Here is a 14,603-nt window from a genome sequence, read left to right as displayed (position 1 = left end):
AGAGGTTTTGCCAGGCCTTTACTGCAGCTTCTCACAGTTGTTTGTTTGTGGGCCTTTCAGTTTTCAGCTATCACTTTTGTCTACAGTACGTGAAAGGTAAGTCAAATCAAATGTATTTGTATAGCGTTTTTTTTTTTTAATCAGCAACATAAGAAGACTTGAAAACCTAAGACCCCCGGTGAGCAAACCAAAGGCGACGGTGGCAAGGAAAAACTCCCTTGGAGCTGGAGGAAGAAATATTAGGAGGAACCAAGACTCACAGACTCTCCTCCTCTGATCAGAACTATTTATAAATGATCGATAAGAGTCACCTCAGTTGGGTTCAGGTCAGGTGACTGACTTTGCCATTTATGTACATCATTTCTTTGCCTTAATTAGCACTTGAGATATTCTCCATCTGTAGCCTACTGTTAAGTACCACCCTAACAGTTTTGCAGCAGTTGACTGAATCTGGGCTCTATAAAAAGTACTGCTCTATACACTTCTGTCAGCAGTCACATCATTAATTAACACCAGTGAACCAGTACCATCGACAGCCATCCATCCTCATGCCAGAACACTGTCTCCACCATGTTTGACAGATGATGTGCTGTGCTTCAGATCAGGAACCCTTACTTTTATTTTTCATACTCAATTGAATCTTTGGGGTTATCTGTTTAAACAAATTTTTGTCCAGGACTGGTTTATTTTAATTTTCTATCAAATAACTTTTTCTGGGGTGTTACCAGAGCACAACTGCCCGTGTTTTCTCCGGGTAGGTAGATGGTGCTTTCTTGTCTCATCACTCTTAAGTGATGTATTAAGCAGCACAGACCTCTGTTAGCTGGTGCAGTGGTGCTGGGGACCCAGCATGTTTCAGAAGACACGTTTTAAGTTCTAGTGTCGGTTAAGTTACTAGTGTTACAGGGAGTTCTGTACCAGTGAGTTAACTGGCAGAACCAAATTGGGAGAAAAAGGGAAAAATGACTACAAATTTATCCTTTTTTTTTGTAATTCACAAGACAAACACACACTTCTCTTTGAGTAAAAAATCTTTACTCATTTTGTATATTTAGAAGCTCATCCTCATCCATGTATTCACATATTTTCAAAACCACATAAATAAAAAATAAAAACAAAAACCAGACACGCACAAAGCCGTATCTACACTGTGCAAAGTATTTCGTGCAAAAGTTAGGCCTGCATTTATACTGACAGGCAATATAGAGCTGAAAGGCCCACTGGACTATAATGTTCCCTGAGCATTTGCGTGTAACTTCATACTGATGGAGATAAGGCTGCCTGTATTGGAGAATGGCATAACACAATGATAACAGTAACAACCTACTGCACGAACTGCCATTAATGTGGTAGTTACAGAAACCTGGCTGCGTAATAATGCTATTAATTTTCATCTACAGTGGCACAGCAAAATGTTTTTATAGATATGTATTTTTACAGGATCACAGACATCAACAACATCCTATATTTAGTATAAACATACTTTAAGGAATTGTTTACAGGTTAAAAAAAATTTACAGAATTACACAAGACCATGATCTGGTTCCAAATAACCCTTTCCTTTAAGGTAGCAGGCTGAACTCACACATTACAAACAAGTCTAATTTCTCAAAATCATATTGAGAAATGTAGGTATACCAAAGTAACACTGCAGACTCTGCTGTAAGGAGGTGCCCTCTGATGTAGCTGCTTGCTGCCATGAGGCTTACCAACTAAAACAGTGACATTACTTCCCCCTGTAAGGGGTAAGGGTTTATAAGCTTATATTTCTCTTGCTTATAAGAGAAATTATATGATGGATAAATACCGTAAACAAACAGATATGGTGGATAAACCTATCTGCCTCTGAAAAAATTAGCACCTTGAGTCCAGGGGAAACCAATATTATCCACAAAGGGCTGGAGTGGCTGCAGGGTTTCATTAAAAAAAAAACCCACCTGATTCTGCTTTTTTAATCATAAAATCTCAGTCTTTAAGCAATTGGTTAAGGGTGTGCTCCTGCTTGACTGGAAAGAAAACCTGCAGCCACACCAGCTCTTTATGGATAAGCTCAGTGACCCCTGCTCCAGTACAATGTTCAAGATTATAACCCAATTAAGGTCCAAATCAAATGTACAATTACATGTACATATAAGTACACACAAAACACTGTATTTAAAAACAACATAGCTAAGAATGTGTTTATTAGTGCTTTTAGAGCAGAGCCAGTAGCATTGAGATGTTGATGGGCAGTTCAAGCCGTTCCTCGGCATAATACATATTCCTGACCTTCTCAGGCTGGGAAAGCAGAAATGCCACAGGACCTACACGCTGCTCCACACAAGTGGCACAGAGAACACCTCCCTCCTCCATGCTGTCCATCTGAAACACATGTAATTGTGTTAACTCGTCTGCAGGAAAGCAGCATAAACACACACGTGGCCACACCTGAGCCCTTTTAAACAGCATAGCAGAAACTTACATGTCTCACAGGGATCTTGCATATGCTGAGGGGCAACTCCTTGGTTATGTGGTTGAGGCACTCTCTGGTACTGCATCGGACAAACTCGTTCTTATTCAAAATAGTGCTGCTCAACTCAGACCTCAAGCAGTATTCCTACAACGAGAGAGAGAGAGAGAGAGAGAGGCTCAGAGGACTTCCAGAATGGCTTGATCGAGTCAGACTGACTCGGAAGGAAAAAGGGTACTCACTCCTGCAAGCGTGAGAATATTGCAAATACTCTTGGTGATGTACAGCACTCTCTTGGCTCGAGTCACGGCCACGTACAGCAGGTTCCATTCATCGCCATCAGCACTCCTAATACCTAAAGACAGGCCAAGTCAGAATGCACGTTCCTTCACATTTAATAGCAGAAATAAAACAAACTATAGGCTATGAATTGGAACAAATGTTTGGACACAGAAGCACTGCTAAGGTACAAATATGCTACAGTCAGCCAATGCCTACATCTGTCTTTGACAGTTACGGAAAGTCCAGATTTATAGTGCCAGTGCATCTGGATTTATCCGATGTGCATCAATATCAAAAAACAAAAATGATGACTAACAAAGGGGACTTTAAAAAGGCTGACTTGTACAAAATGTATATTTTTGTGTCAGACCACAAAAAAGGGATTCATGGGTAAATGTAGATCATAGAGGATATTTTTCATATTTTCACATAAATTGGATCTGGCAGTTGCTCATTATACTTGGCATTACTACTTTAAAATGAACTGACCAATAGAAACGCCCCTAAATGACAGTCAGCAGCGACATGCTGGACCCAAACAATATTCAACCGGGTTTGCATACTGCCCCCTTGTGCAGAGGCTCACAGTACGTGCAAGTATGTTGGCAAATTCCTCTACAAACATCTGCACATAGAGTCACAGACACAGAAGCCTAATTCAGCCTTAAAACAACCAGCAGTGCTCTATAATGCAAACCATATACCTAAAGCACAAACAAAAACACTACTAACCAGGGCTTATATTCATTCTCTGCAGGTTGTGCCGGGAACAGGGCACTTTTATGAAGTCGTCCGCCACGACCACCGTGTCAAATTCCATGCCCTTGGCCTTATGCACCGTGCCCAGGATATAATCTAGAAGGCCAGTCACAGAGGGAGAGAAGATAGTGAGTTGTGTTTGTGTTTCTCAGTTTTACAAACTGGGTTGAGGTAGTAACCTGTTGTAACATGTGAGTGCATTTAGAAACAATACCCATCCACCCATTTTTTTTTTTAAGGTACATAGAAGTGACAAACCATGAACCTCACTGTTGTGTCGTCTGTTGTGGAAGTCCCCCATTAGCAAAACAGAGCTAAAATGTAAATGTACCAATTTCAAGCCTCACTAGATGAACCATTTTAAGAGAATATGGTGGTGTTGATACTGAAGAGCAAAACAAACCGATTTAAAGGGCCTGATACTAACAGGGGCCTTAAAAATGTTAATTCAGTATTTTGCCAGAATTGTTTGAGTTGTGGGGCCCAGTGTAATATCCTTGCATGGGACCCATAACCCCTGGCAGCACCCCTGACGAGCACACTACTTGTAATGTTCCCGACATGCCCCCGGGCGCCACCAGGCAACCAACGTGCTCATGGGCCGAGTACCCAGCTGTAATGCATCGGCTAGCAGACGCCCGTGCTGGACAGCATAACACTGAAGTGATGTGGGAGGAGAGGGAGGGTGGGTGGGTAACAGAGGGAAAGGGAGAGGGAGAGAGAGAGAACCCACACAGAGAGAATAAGGCCAACTCTCTCGAGCTAATGTCAGGAAGCATGACCCAGGATTAGAACCTGCAATCCTTGGGACATAGTCGCAGCGTCTTAGCCCGCCTCTCTCCTTGTTAAAGGAAGCTGGAGTGCTACATGAACCAGGCCTTGTTGCTATGCCATTTAGTATGCAAGGCCTTTGCAAAAGTGGAGCTGAGACTAAAGCCACGGAATGGAGCAGATATCAGATGCTCACTCCATTTACTTGGCCCTTTTTACTTAGTCGTTGAAATATGGATTTCGTTCTCAGGAGCTGACCTGCATAGTGTGGGCTTTTTTGGGCACAGTTGTAGATGCGCTCCACCAGCTCAGGAATGCGTGCGTTGTATTTCTCCACCACAGAGAGCTTGGCCTCCAGCTCACGGTCTTCCGTGTGTGAGGCGTACCTCTTCAGGCCTACATAACCCCCCAGCTTATCTTTGCAGAATGACCGTATGAACGCATCCATAATCCTCAGGTTTTCTGCGAATGAAGTCCAAATTGAAACATTTTAAAACTGCCACATAGAAATGGAACATGGTAATTATGGTATAAGACTCATGTTTGGCACAACATGCATTAATGTATGGTGATTCACAATCCTTTGTCTCACAAACTATTAACCTGGGGGGAAAAAAGAGAAAAGAATTAATAATAACTAACCCCTCCTGCGTTTATCTTCTGTCTGCATCAGAACCCAGATATCCAGGATTTTCTTCAGCCCAAAACTGTCAACTCCCTGAAATACAGTGAATGAATCTATAGAACAGTTCACATCATGATTTTGGTATTGTTGATCCAATCGCATACACATCCGACAAGACAGTTTTTACAGCTAGTGTTCAACAAACTCACTCCGACAATGTGGATCTTGCAGCTGGAGTTGGCATCAGTTAGACGCACTGCTTCACAAAAGACGGTCACATTACACCGGCACAAAATGGCCACCTTCCCTGGGACCTGCTTTGCAGCCTGTTTAATAGACTCCAATGTCTCTCCGTCCTCTCCTCTCACACTCCCTAAAGAAGCACACATGAACACACACAACCATAAATTTATATACAAACAATTAGCCATTCGTATCCACCAATATACACACTTCAAAACCTGTTAACATGATACTTACCATCCTGGCGTCCACCAACCAAGATCTTCTTCACTTTTTTGCAAACCTCTAGTACTGTGGCGCCAATGTAAGCAATCTCAGAGCCAAACCTGAAACTCTACATTAGCCAAAAACATTTAATATTTATTTTTATTTAATTTTGGGCCTAACTACTAATGCACTGTGCTCGTTTACCTGGGTTAGATAGTAGATGTGTGTGTGTGGAACAGCAACTAATGCATTGACAGCTCCTCTGAAAGTGTATATCTGCTGATGGGGATCCCCAACCAGGATCTTTCCACAGTTTTGGGAAAGCATGATGTCCATGATGACTGAAAAGTGACAAACACACACACACACACACACACACATACACATACACACACACTCAGCAAATTACACTCACAGACATAGGGATAACACGATCTATAAGAACAGAAGGAGCAGAGTGAAGTTGGGGATGCTCTACCTGGAGTGCAATCTTGAGCCTCATCAATGAAGATGACATCATAGCCGTCCATCACAGGCTTATGCATCTGCCACAGTTTGAGATAACCTGCAGACACAGACTCCCATTACACAAGGCAGCAATCATCACATGTCTACGGAGCTATGGGTTGAGAATTGAATGTGAATATTAATTCAGATTTTTCAATAAACAGATTACGCACTGTCGTATGCAGGGGTGTTCAAACTTCCCCATACAACTGTGTTTTCCTTTTTGTACCTTTTTATACAAAATAAATAAATAAATAAATATAAAAGGATTTAATGAACTGCACTAAGCCAACCATCATGGGTCATGTGATATGCCATTTCCTTGGTGGGCTCCAGTTCGATCATTTTCCTCCAGATGTCCTGTGCATCACCTACAAACAGCTGGAGAGAGCCAGACATCACAACATCAGGTTACAAAAGCTGAACTGTACTTTCCACCACATCAACACACCCACCTCAACCCAGTTGCCTCCTAGATTTACAAAAAGTATGTGTGAAGAACAATTGCAGCATTTTCAGTGGTTTGGAGGAGTTGTAAAACCTTAATAAACACATAAGCTACTGCCCCAAGTTGTGTCTAAACGTGAAGGTCTTTGCGTTACCTTCTTTTTGCTTTCATCTGGGCGTTCCTCACGCCCGTGGGTGTTTTTGTACACACATGGGACATGCTGGGTGCCTATGTGCTCATCGGTGGAGGCACAGAAGTTGTTGATGGTCTGCGTCACCACCTTGGCATTGACGTAACCTCCACGGCCCTCAGGCAGCTTCCAGGCCACTGTAAACGGCTGCACATTGTTACACAGCTTGTTCAGCCTCCTGTACCTAAGGATAAGAACACACACTACGATAACCAGTGGATCACCAGAGCAGGTAAAAAACTTAATCACTTGTCAGAGTGAGTGAACTGTATACTATATACTATGTAGGGAGATATTTAGCTACTGACCTGTGACCAATAGCTTTGAAGGCCATAGAGTGAATGGTGCTGCATTCTACATTGCTAGGGAAGCTGCGGTTGGCCTGCGTTGCTACCGATTTGTTGAAGGACACATAAAGAAAGCGCAGGGTTGGCCTTTGTTGGGCGTACTTGACAAGTGTGGTGGTCTTTCCAGTGCCTGGGACAAATTACAATGTTATGTATAGACAACTTATGCTAGGATGAACTGGCTCTCAAAAAAATACTGTCATTGAACAGCTACCATGTCAGTAATGTCTGTGCCTGTGCATACGGTCACATTTGTTTGAACCATAACCGTAAACATTTAAAGCAGGGACCTTTTGTGGCAAGGTTTTAAAATGGTAACACTAGTAAATCACTGGTTCCTCTGCTCATTTTGTGTGTGTGTGTGCTAGCTGTTTAAGCTTGATTACTGGTCTGCCTGACGAACAAAAATAGCATGAACACCACTGTTCTTACCGGCAAAGGCCATGATTTTGACAACGTGGTCTCTCTGGATATCATGGTTGAGAATTTGCTGCTGTTCATGAGTGACTTGAATCTGCTTTTCACTGAATATGGAGACAGAACGCAATTAAGTAAAGCTAACACTTCACACTTTCACGGTTGGCATAATGCTAATTGGTGCGCATAAGCCTATATTGCAAGTTAGGTACTTCAGGCCCAGTGGTGTAAATGGAACATTTTCTGAATTTGTAAGGCCACTTACCTGCCGTCCCCAGGACTCTGAGGCGGTGGTGCATTCTCCATCAGGTGCAGCACATAGTAAATATTGTAGTGCCACCTTAGAAAAAGATGAAACAGCTGGACTTAAGGTGAGTCATTGAGGTAGGTAAATCAATGCATATTTACACAATTCCAGTTCATATTTACTTGATTTTTTTTTTAACATCCCACACAATGCACAATATATTTGGTCACAGACTGGCCATTACATGATGACCTAACACAACCCTCTGTCACACCCTCTTAGCTGCCTAAGGTGTGCACTCTGTCTTGGTTTAAGCATCTTTGAGCATCAACTCTTTCCCCACAGTTGCTCAGGTGTTGCTCTTTCTTGGCTATGGAGGACCTTACCTGTTACTGATGGTTATGTTGGCATTTCTCATGGCAAGCAGCAGGGTGGCCACTGCCCACAGGTACTCAGAGACCCCACATGGGGTCAGCAAACATCCAGACGTACGCAAGAGAACCACCAGGTCCAAGACATCTTTTACCCCATCTGCCAGGATCAGCATCAGGGCCATGACAGACCATGGATTTGGTTCCTACAGCGCAAGAAATATTTGTTAAACGTTTGTTTTGAGCAAATAATCATCATCATCATCATCATAGCTGCAAACTTTGCTCCTATACCACAGATTAAATATGGCAAAATATATAAATACATACTCCATTAATATATAAGGAATCTTTTTTTCTAGCACTTTTGCTGCTACATACCCCATCAACAGTCTCTATGTCAGGTAGCCTATGCTTCATACAGGCCTCTGCCTGGACGTAGAGCCGATGGCCTTTCACGCACATCAAAATGTCCTTCACGTTCACCCGTCTGCTATGTTTAAACTGAGACATGTACCTGCAATTAAAGCATAGCCATCTGTGGGTTAGTCATATTTTGAGGAATGTAAAGAACCCTGAAACCAGGTACAAAAAAAAACAAAACAATTAAGGATCTATATCCGACATGATTATGCAATTTTGTGTTATGAACAAAAAAGCTCATAATTAATTCTGACATAACTTTTTTCCAACCTCTAATTGTATCTCTTAGATTTAGGCCGACTGTTTCTGTTATATTAGATAAATTAGCCCTGTTCTGATTGGTTGTCCTGAATTGACTAACTAGGACTACTAGTCCACTAACTAGGACTCTACCCATCACTTTAAATACTCCCGACAATAGGACAGTGAGGACAAGCACATGGTTCCTCCGATACATGTAAAGTCAATTACTGTCACTGTTCGAACTTTGACCAAATCATCACCAATAGGCAGTCAACACGCTCGGAGGAAAGCGACACATCCCCAGCTCTGATAAATCAGCCAACAGATGCCTGTGCCGGCTAGCATCACAATGGAAGTGATGAGGGAAGAGTGCTCCATCTACCCACACAGAGTACGCATGGTTAATTGTGCTCTCTCTGGCTACAGCTGCTGATGGCGAAGCGGCATGACCCGAGATTCAAACTTGTGATCCTTGGACTGTAGTGTCAGCAGAGTCGGTTTGCATGACATCACAGAAACGCTGAATTAAAAACAGGCTGATTTTGCAGTTTCCATAGACTATGGAGTGTTTCAGACTATGGAGTGATTGTAGTGTTTACATGTTACTTCAAACTTCTTTATTTCAACAAAGCCAGGAATTCAGTTTTCCATGACAGGAGGCCCTTTAATCATTCATGTGGTTCTTTAAGATGTGACAGCTCTATATCAAACTAAAGGACTGTATGACTCTTAAGCTCTTAACTGCTAAACACTCCAAATCCTTAAAACCACACTCTGAGCATTTAATCATAAGTCCTCATGAAAAGCAAGCCTAAACTACGTCACTTGCTACAAGCATGAAAGGGTAACTTTTACGGTGCAGTTGCTGAGCTTTAAAGAGGCATCTCTGAGGGGCATCTTGAGTCTTACCTCACCATGTTCACCAAACACACATCATCAGCTTTGGTTATGTGATTGTCCTCAAGGAGGGCCTTCACCTCTTTCACTGCCTCTTCCTCCTGCTTCTCATACCTGTAGTATAGCTTTTTCCACGGCACAAACTAGATCAGAAAACAGGCCAAATGTTATGTGGGGTGGGGGGTCATCCTAAATTAGGGACAATATGTATATATATTTTTTTTTGCTTAAACAAGAAAGTTAGTGCTTATGCAGTTTTAGAATTAGAGCACTGAGGTACAATAACCACACCTTAGGATCTGTGACAAGGTCTCTCCAGCGCTGGCACACCAGACTGACGTGACAGTAGAGATCTTCTGCTGGCAGGTGAGCAAAAATGACACTCAATATCTCTTCCGGCAGGTCCTGAATGTGACCCTGGGGCACGACTAGCCCCCTATTTAATCCCAGCAGACCGTAGTGGGCATCAGGGAGGCTTTCCACTGGATACTCTTCATCCTCTTCTTCCTCCTTCTTCACAGCAACATAAGAATGTCCAGACCTAAAAGCAGAGAGAACTGAAGGAGACCTGCAACTGCTACACCCTGCTGCCATCCTCTCCTCCTCCTCCTCCTCTTCTTCTTTCTTTATAGGACTTGAACCCATCTCAAACTCCTCATCATCCGCAAACATGTCCTCAGTAATGCCTTCCAAGTAGTCTATTGTCATTTCCTCATCCTCCTGTTTGGGTATCATGTCTTTAATCTGTTCATCCTCTGCCTTGACCGTATGATTTTTGCCTTTTTGGGGACTGCTACTGAGGATTCCTGTTGAGGCGAAGAATCTGGTAATTTCTCTCTGCTGTCCATCACCATCTGTCGCTGCAAAACAAAACCAACATATTTTAATGATTATTTTAAAACATTTAAATCAGCCACAGTTTTGAACATGGAAACACAGACAATGTGAAGAGTAATTATGTTTACATGGGCTTAATAGGAGTGTGACCTATAGTCTAAAAATAGCTGAGATCATGTAAACAGCACAAAAATTGTCAATCAAAGCATGGTCCAGGCTGATACTGGTTAAATTACGAGATACATTTAGACAAGTTAACAGTTATATGACATTACTGACTCACATCTTGTGTTGTTTTCTGTAGCATTACACTTGTAATGGCACCAACGCAGGGGTCATCAATATAATAGTCTTAATATACTTTTTGGCTTTCCCCCCCATTTAGCAATTTCTATTCCCCACTCACTAGCTTGGACTCCCCATTACACAGGGCTGCCCCTGCCAGGAGGGTAAAGACTAGCAAGGGCTTTGGACAAGCTATCCCACACATCCTTAGAAAGTAAGGTCAATTATACTCTCTCCTGGTCACAGGCGGCTATAGCATCATTGAGGACTGAACTACAATCTTCTGATGATGGGGACAAAAAGACTGCCAGGGTACTCGAGAGTCCGATCAGGCTACGGTGTGCAGTAAAGATGGTTACTATAGAAGCAGGCTTGAGAAACAACGGTCTAGTGACAATGAGGCCAGGGAAGGCTGGACTTCTCTGTGATTTCTCTGCTCTAACAGCACAGCTTCTTCCAAAAACCATAAACAGCCACTGATTTTGTGGTGCCTTGCTCAGTCTCACTACCAGAAGACATAAGAGATGCTTTCTCATACACCCAATGAACTTGCTTTGAGCAGGGAATAGCCAAGTGCATTCAGCCTGGGAAAACCCAGGGAGGATTTCCAGTGTGGAGGAATCCAGCTATGCTTGAAATGATGTGTATATATTCTTAGTACTTTGCTCTTGAGGTTCAATCTGAATAAAGACCACATTAATGTCAACAGGCTGATCCCATGTAGCAAATGTGATTCCCTGCCAAGAGAATTAGGGTCAATGTCGTGACTCATTTGTAATCAGCATCAAGTGAAGCAAATCAGCTGTCCTGTTATTCCAGTTACTGCTTGTCCACCCCTCAATTTTTCCCCACATTCGTCCATGAGAAGGAGAGGAGCTAGATGCCACCCTCATGGACCAGAGCCGGATACCTCCAGTTTAGTGCTAGACTGTTATCAGTCCAGTCAATATGAGGTCTGGTATGAAACTAACTATGACCCTAAATCACTAGTTTCCTGCACCCAACACACCCGATTCAAATAACCCGCTTAGACCAGAGGTCCCCCAGGACCTGGACTGAGACCCATCAGTGTGAAGTACCTCTTCTTCTTCTTCTTTTAGTGGGGGTCCTTGGTTGTAGGCCACGATTCGGGTCAGTGTTGTTAAAGCTGGCGATGAAAGGCTGTGTGATAGACTGGCAGCCTGTCCTGCTTTGGCTCAAAATATGGCACTCTGAAGCGCTGAGGTGCCTGCGTTTGGCCTTGCCTAAATCATCAGAGAAACAGTATTAATAAACATTGAGTAGGTTGATGTAACACTATGGCAAAGACCTGCTAATTAAGTTCATATGTTTAATTAAGAAATGACTTTCCTATCTGCATATTCACAACACTACAGTCTCTTTAACAGCACCTGCACATCTGCAGTAAACAGAGCCCCACAAAAATCTCTCCCTCAGTTTAGACTGAGCGCTTTAGTTCAACTGAGGGAATTATTTTATTAAATCAAAGGAAGGAAGGGTAACGACTTTATTATTTTCCCAGCTTGATGCTTACTGGGGCTCCGTAGTAACTGGACACTAGCTCTGTATCAGATCCACACATAAATCAGTGGTATAGCCCATTCATAGGCGGAGGATCTGGACACGCACCTGTACAGCATTTGAGCAGCTAGCTAATTAGATATACCAGTTAATTAACCCACTGTACCTAGCACTGGTACCTGACTACTGTCCTGAAGCCGAACCGCAGCCTCTAACTAGCTACAGGTAGATATTAGCTATATGTAAGGTTAGCACCTTTCAAGGCCGACTCCATGGCTGAATAAATCCAACAAACAGCCCACTTGACGAATAATATCACAGATTTAAAAGGTTTATGAGGACCACCATGTTATCCCATTGTTGTTTTTGTGAAAATAAAGCCGTACAAGTCAAATCTACGAAGTTAAAGAGCCATTTAAACTGTCTCTTGAAGGGTCTTCCCTCACGGTGAGTCTATCGCTTTGAAAACTTCCGGTCCATTCTCGGCATTTATTTCACAGTAAAAGCCTTGTTTACAAAACCTGACAAATCATAAATTAAACTCCAGTGCTAGAAATCACATTATAAATACATACCGATTTAGACATCATTCAAAGCACATTTCTTCGATTTTTTAAAAATCTCATTAGTGTCCTTTTTACCTTGAATTGTTTGCTGAATTTTGAATAAGTAAAAACACTAGATGGCGGTAATGTCTGCCTAGCTCTGAGGCCAAATAGTCTTTTGTGTTGGACCAAGACTACAACTTTTATTATGTAATTATAGATTATCAGGGCTGTCCAGTAGTTATGGAGGGTCACAGATAGTCACAGATGATTTCCCTGCCTAAATGCACCTGATACAGCTTATCAGTCAATTAAGGTGACTTTTTGGGAGTTGAAATCCAGCAGGGATTTCTAGATTTTTAAATTGTGTAAAATTGCCAGTATTTTGTAAATTTTGTGATTTTTACGTTAGTGTTTGCTTCTACAGTCGCCACACCTGCTGTGTGCCGACTTTACGTCTTAAAACAGGCATGTTTACGCCCCGCCTTCTCACCGCCACTATTGGTCTACATGTACCTGCAACCATTGGCCAAACTGCTTTAGCTGATTGACAGCCTAAAATGTAAATAAACAGACTCTTTTATTTTATTTATATATATATATATAATATATTTTATATAAATATTGCATTAGTATGAAAATAAAAAAACACATGAGTTGTAATATAAATTATAATAAATTTATGTATATAATATAAGTTTATGTATTAGTGTTAAATAACATAATTGCATGTTTTTAAATCTATTTAACTCCCTCCTACCCTCACACATACACACTGCCATGGTCAACATAGGTCTACCTTAAGCCCACGCATACATCATCCAAACCATGACGAATGTGTGTCCCCAGTTTCTTATTTTTCGATAACCAAACTATGAACACCCTAAGGTAAGGTCGGGTTTGGTAGGTGTGTTAATTGCTGGATATTTGCTGGATTTGCCCTCTCCCTAAAAGTAAGCTTGCAGCTACACTACACTCTGCAGGGCTGTAGGCCTCCAGAAACATCCACCTTTTTCAGTTGTAAGTTCTCAGTGACACGTTTAACATGGAAAATGCTTCTGCACATGTATGAGTAATGTTAAAGTTATGCCCTCTGGATTCTAGACTAGACCAGGCTTAGGATTTACAAAAGGTTTTAAGAAATACTCCAACATCTTTCTACTCTATCTCTATTTGCTGTGTCTGTGCCACAGTAAATTGAACTACCCTGCATAACAATGTCATTGTTCTACAGCATTTCTCTGTACTTACAATATTACAGAAAACCCATTTACCCCAAGCACACTTATTATGTGTGAGACACAGTTCTCCCAGTAATGTTGTAGACACCAGAAAACCTTACACTCCTGAAAATAAATGCTCATTTTCTACTTAGAAATAGGATTCTTATAAAACATTTGACTGCTTTCTAACCTTTACTAAATGTGGGGATGTTCAAACCTTTAGAAATGTTCTTCATACTAACACTAACACCATTTTTTGGGGTACCAAGGTTCTTAGAGAACCAATGTTTCTTCTATGGCAGGGGTTCTAAAAACCAGTCCTCAGTCCATATTTTTGCTCTATCCATTTGTGCTGAGTTGGGATTAAGCAAAAATGTGCAAAAAGGATGTTTTAGTAATCACTGAAAATTAAGAGAAAAGCTGATGGAACTGATTGGCCATGTAGTGTCACACCTACCAAAGATCACAAAGTCCAGGAACGGAAACTGGATTCAAGGTCCAGATTTGAAGACCTCTGCCCTATACTATAGTATTGCTCGAAATAGGCCTTTGTGCAAATTGAGTTTAGGTTGAAAAGTGCTGGAGTATTCCTTTATACACACCAGCTTAAACTTGTGGTAATGAGGCATGTATGAGACGGAAAATCACCTAAGCGCACTTGACTATGAAAGCTGCAATTCCACCAATTGTCCTAAATTGGCACACTCCAATGGCTGGGATGTAAACAAAGACATTCAGAGTGGTTTGTTGTGAAATGGTTAATTGT

At 41.8% G+C, this 14,603-nt stretch overlaps 1 protein-coding gene across 1 annotated transcript; it reads right to left on the bottom strand.

Annotated features, from left to right (window-relative positions):
* Window positions 1-1,043: 1,043 nt before the first annotated feature.
* On the bottom strand, window positions 1,044-12,536 carry fbxo18 (F-box DNA helicase 1). The gene is made up of 21 exons (XM_072673009.1): window positions 12,325-12,536; window positions 11,628-11,792; window positions 9,718-10,286; window positions 9,439-9,569; window positions 8,245-8,380; window positions 7,879-8,069; window positions 7,511-7,585; window positions 7,261-7,352; window positions 6,790-6,958; window positions 6,446-6,665; window positions 6,137-6,224; window positions 5,815-5,901; window positions 5,541-5,677; window positions 5,367-5,463; window positions 5,096-5,259; window positions 4,904-4,979; window positions 4,520-4,723; window positions 3,464-3,586; window positions 2,692-2,804; window positions 2,462-2,596; window positions 1,044-2,361 (listed from the first exon to the last, which is right to left on the bottom strand). Exons 1-21 carry the CDS (start codon window positions 12,341-12,343, stop codon window positions 2,194-2,196), a joined length of 3,159 nt encoding a protein of 1,052 aa, XP_072529110.1. The 5' UTR covers window positions 12,344-12,536; the 3' UTR covers window positions 1,044-2,193.
* Window positions 12,537-14,603: the final 2,067 nt, after the last annotated feature.

The sequence above is a fragment of the Salminus brasiliensis genome, chromosome 2 (assembly GCF_030463535.1).
Source record: "Salminus brasiliensis chromosome 2, fSalBra1.hap2, whole genome shotgun sequence".
NCBI lineage: Eukaryota > Metazoa > Chordata > Actinopteri > Characiformes > Bryconidae > Salminus > Salminus brasiliensis.
This window is presented reverse-complemented; position numbering and strand designations above follow the sequence as displayed.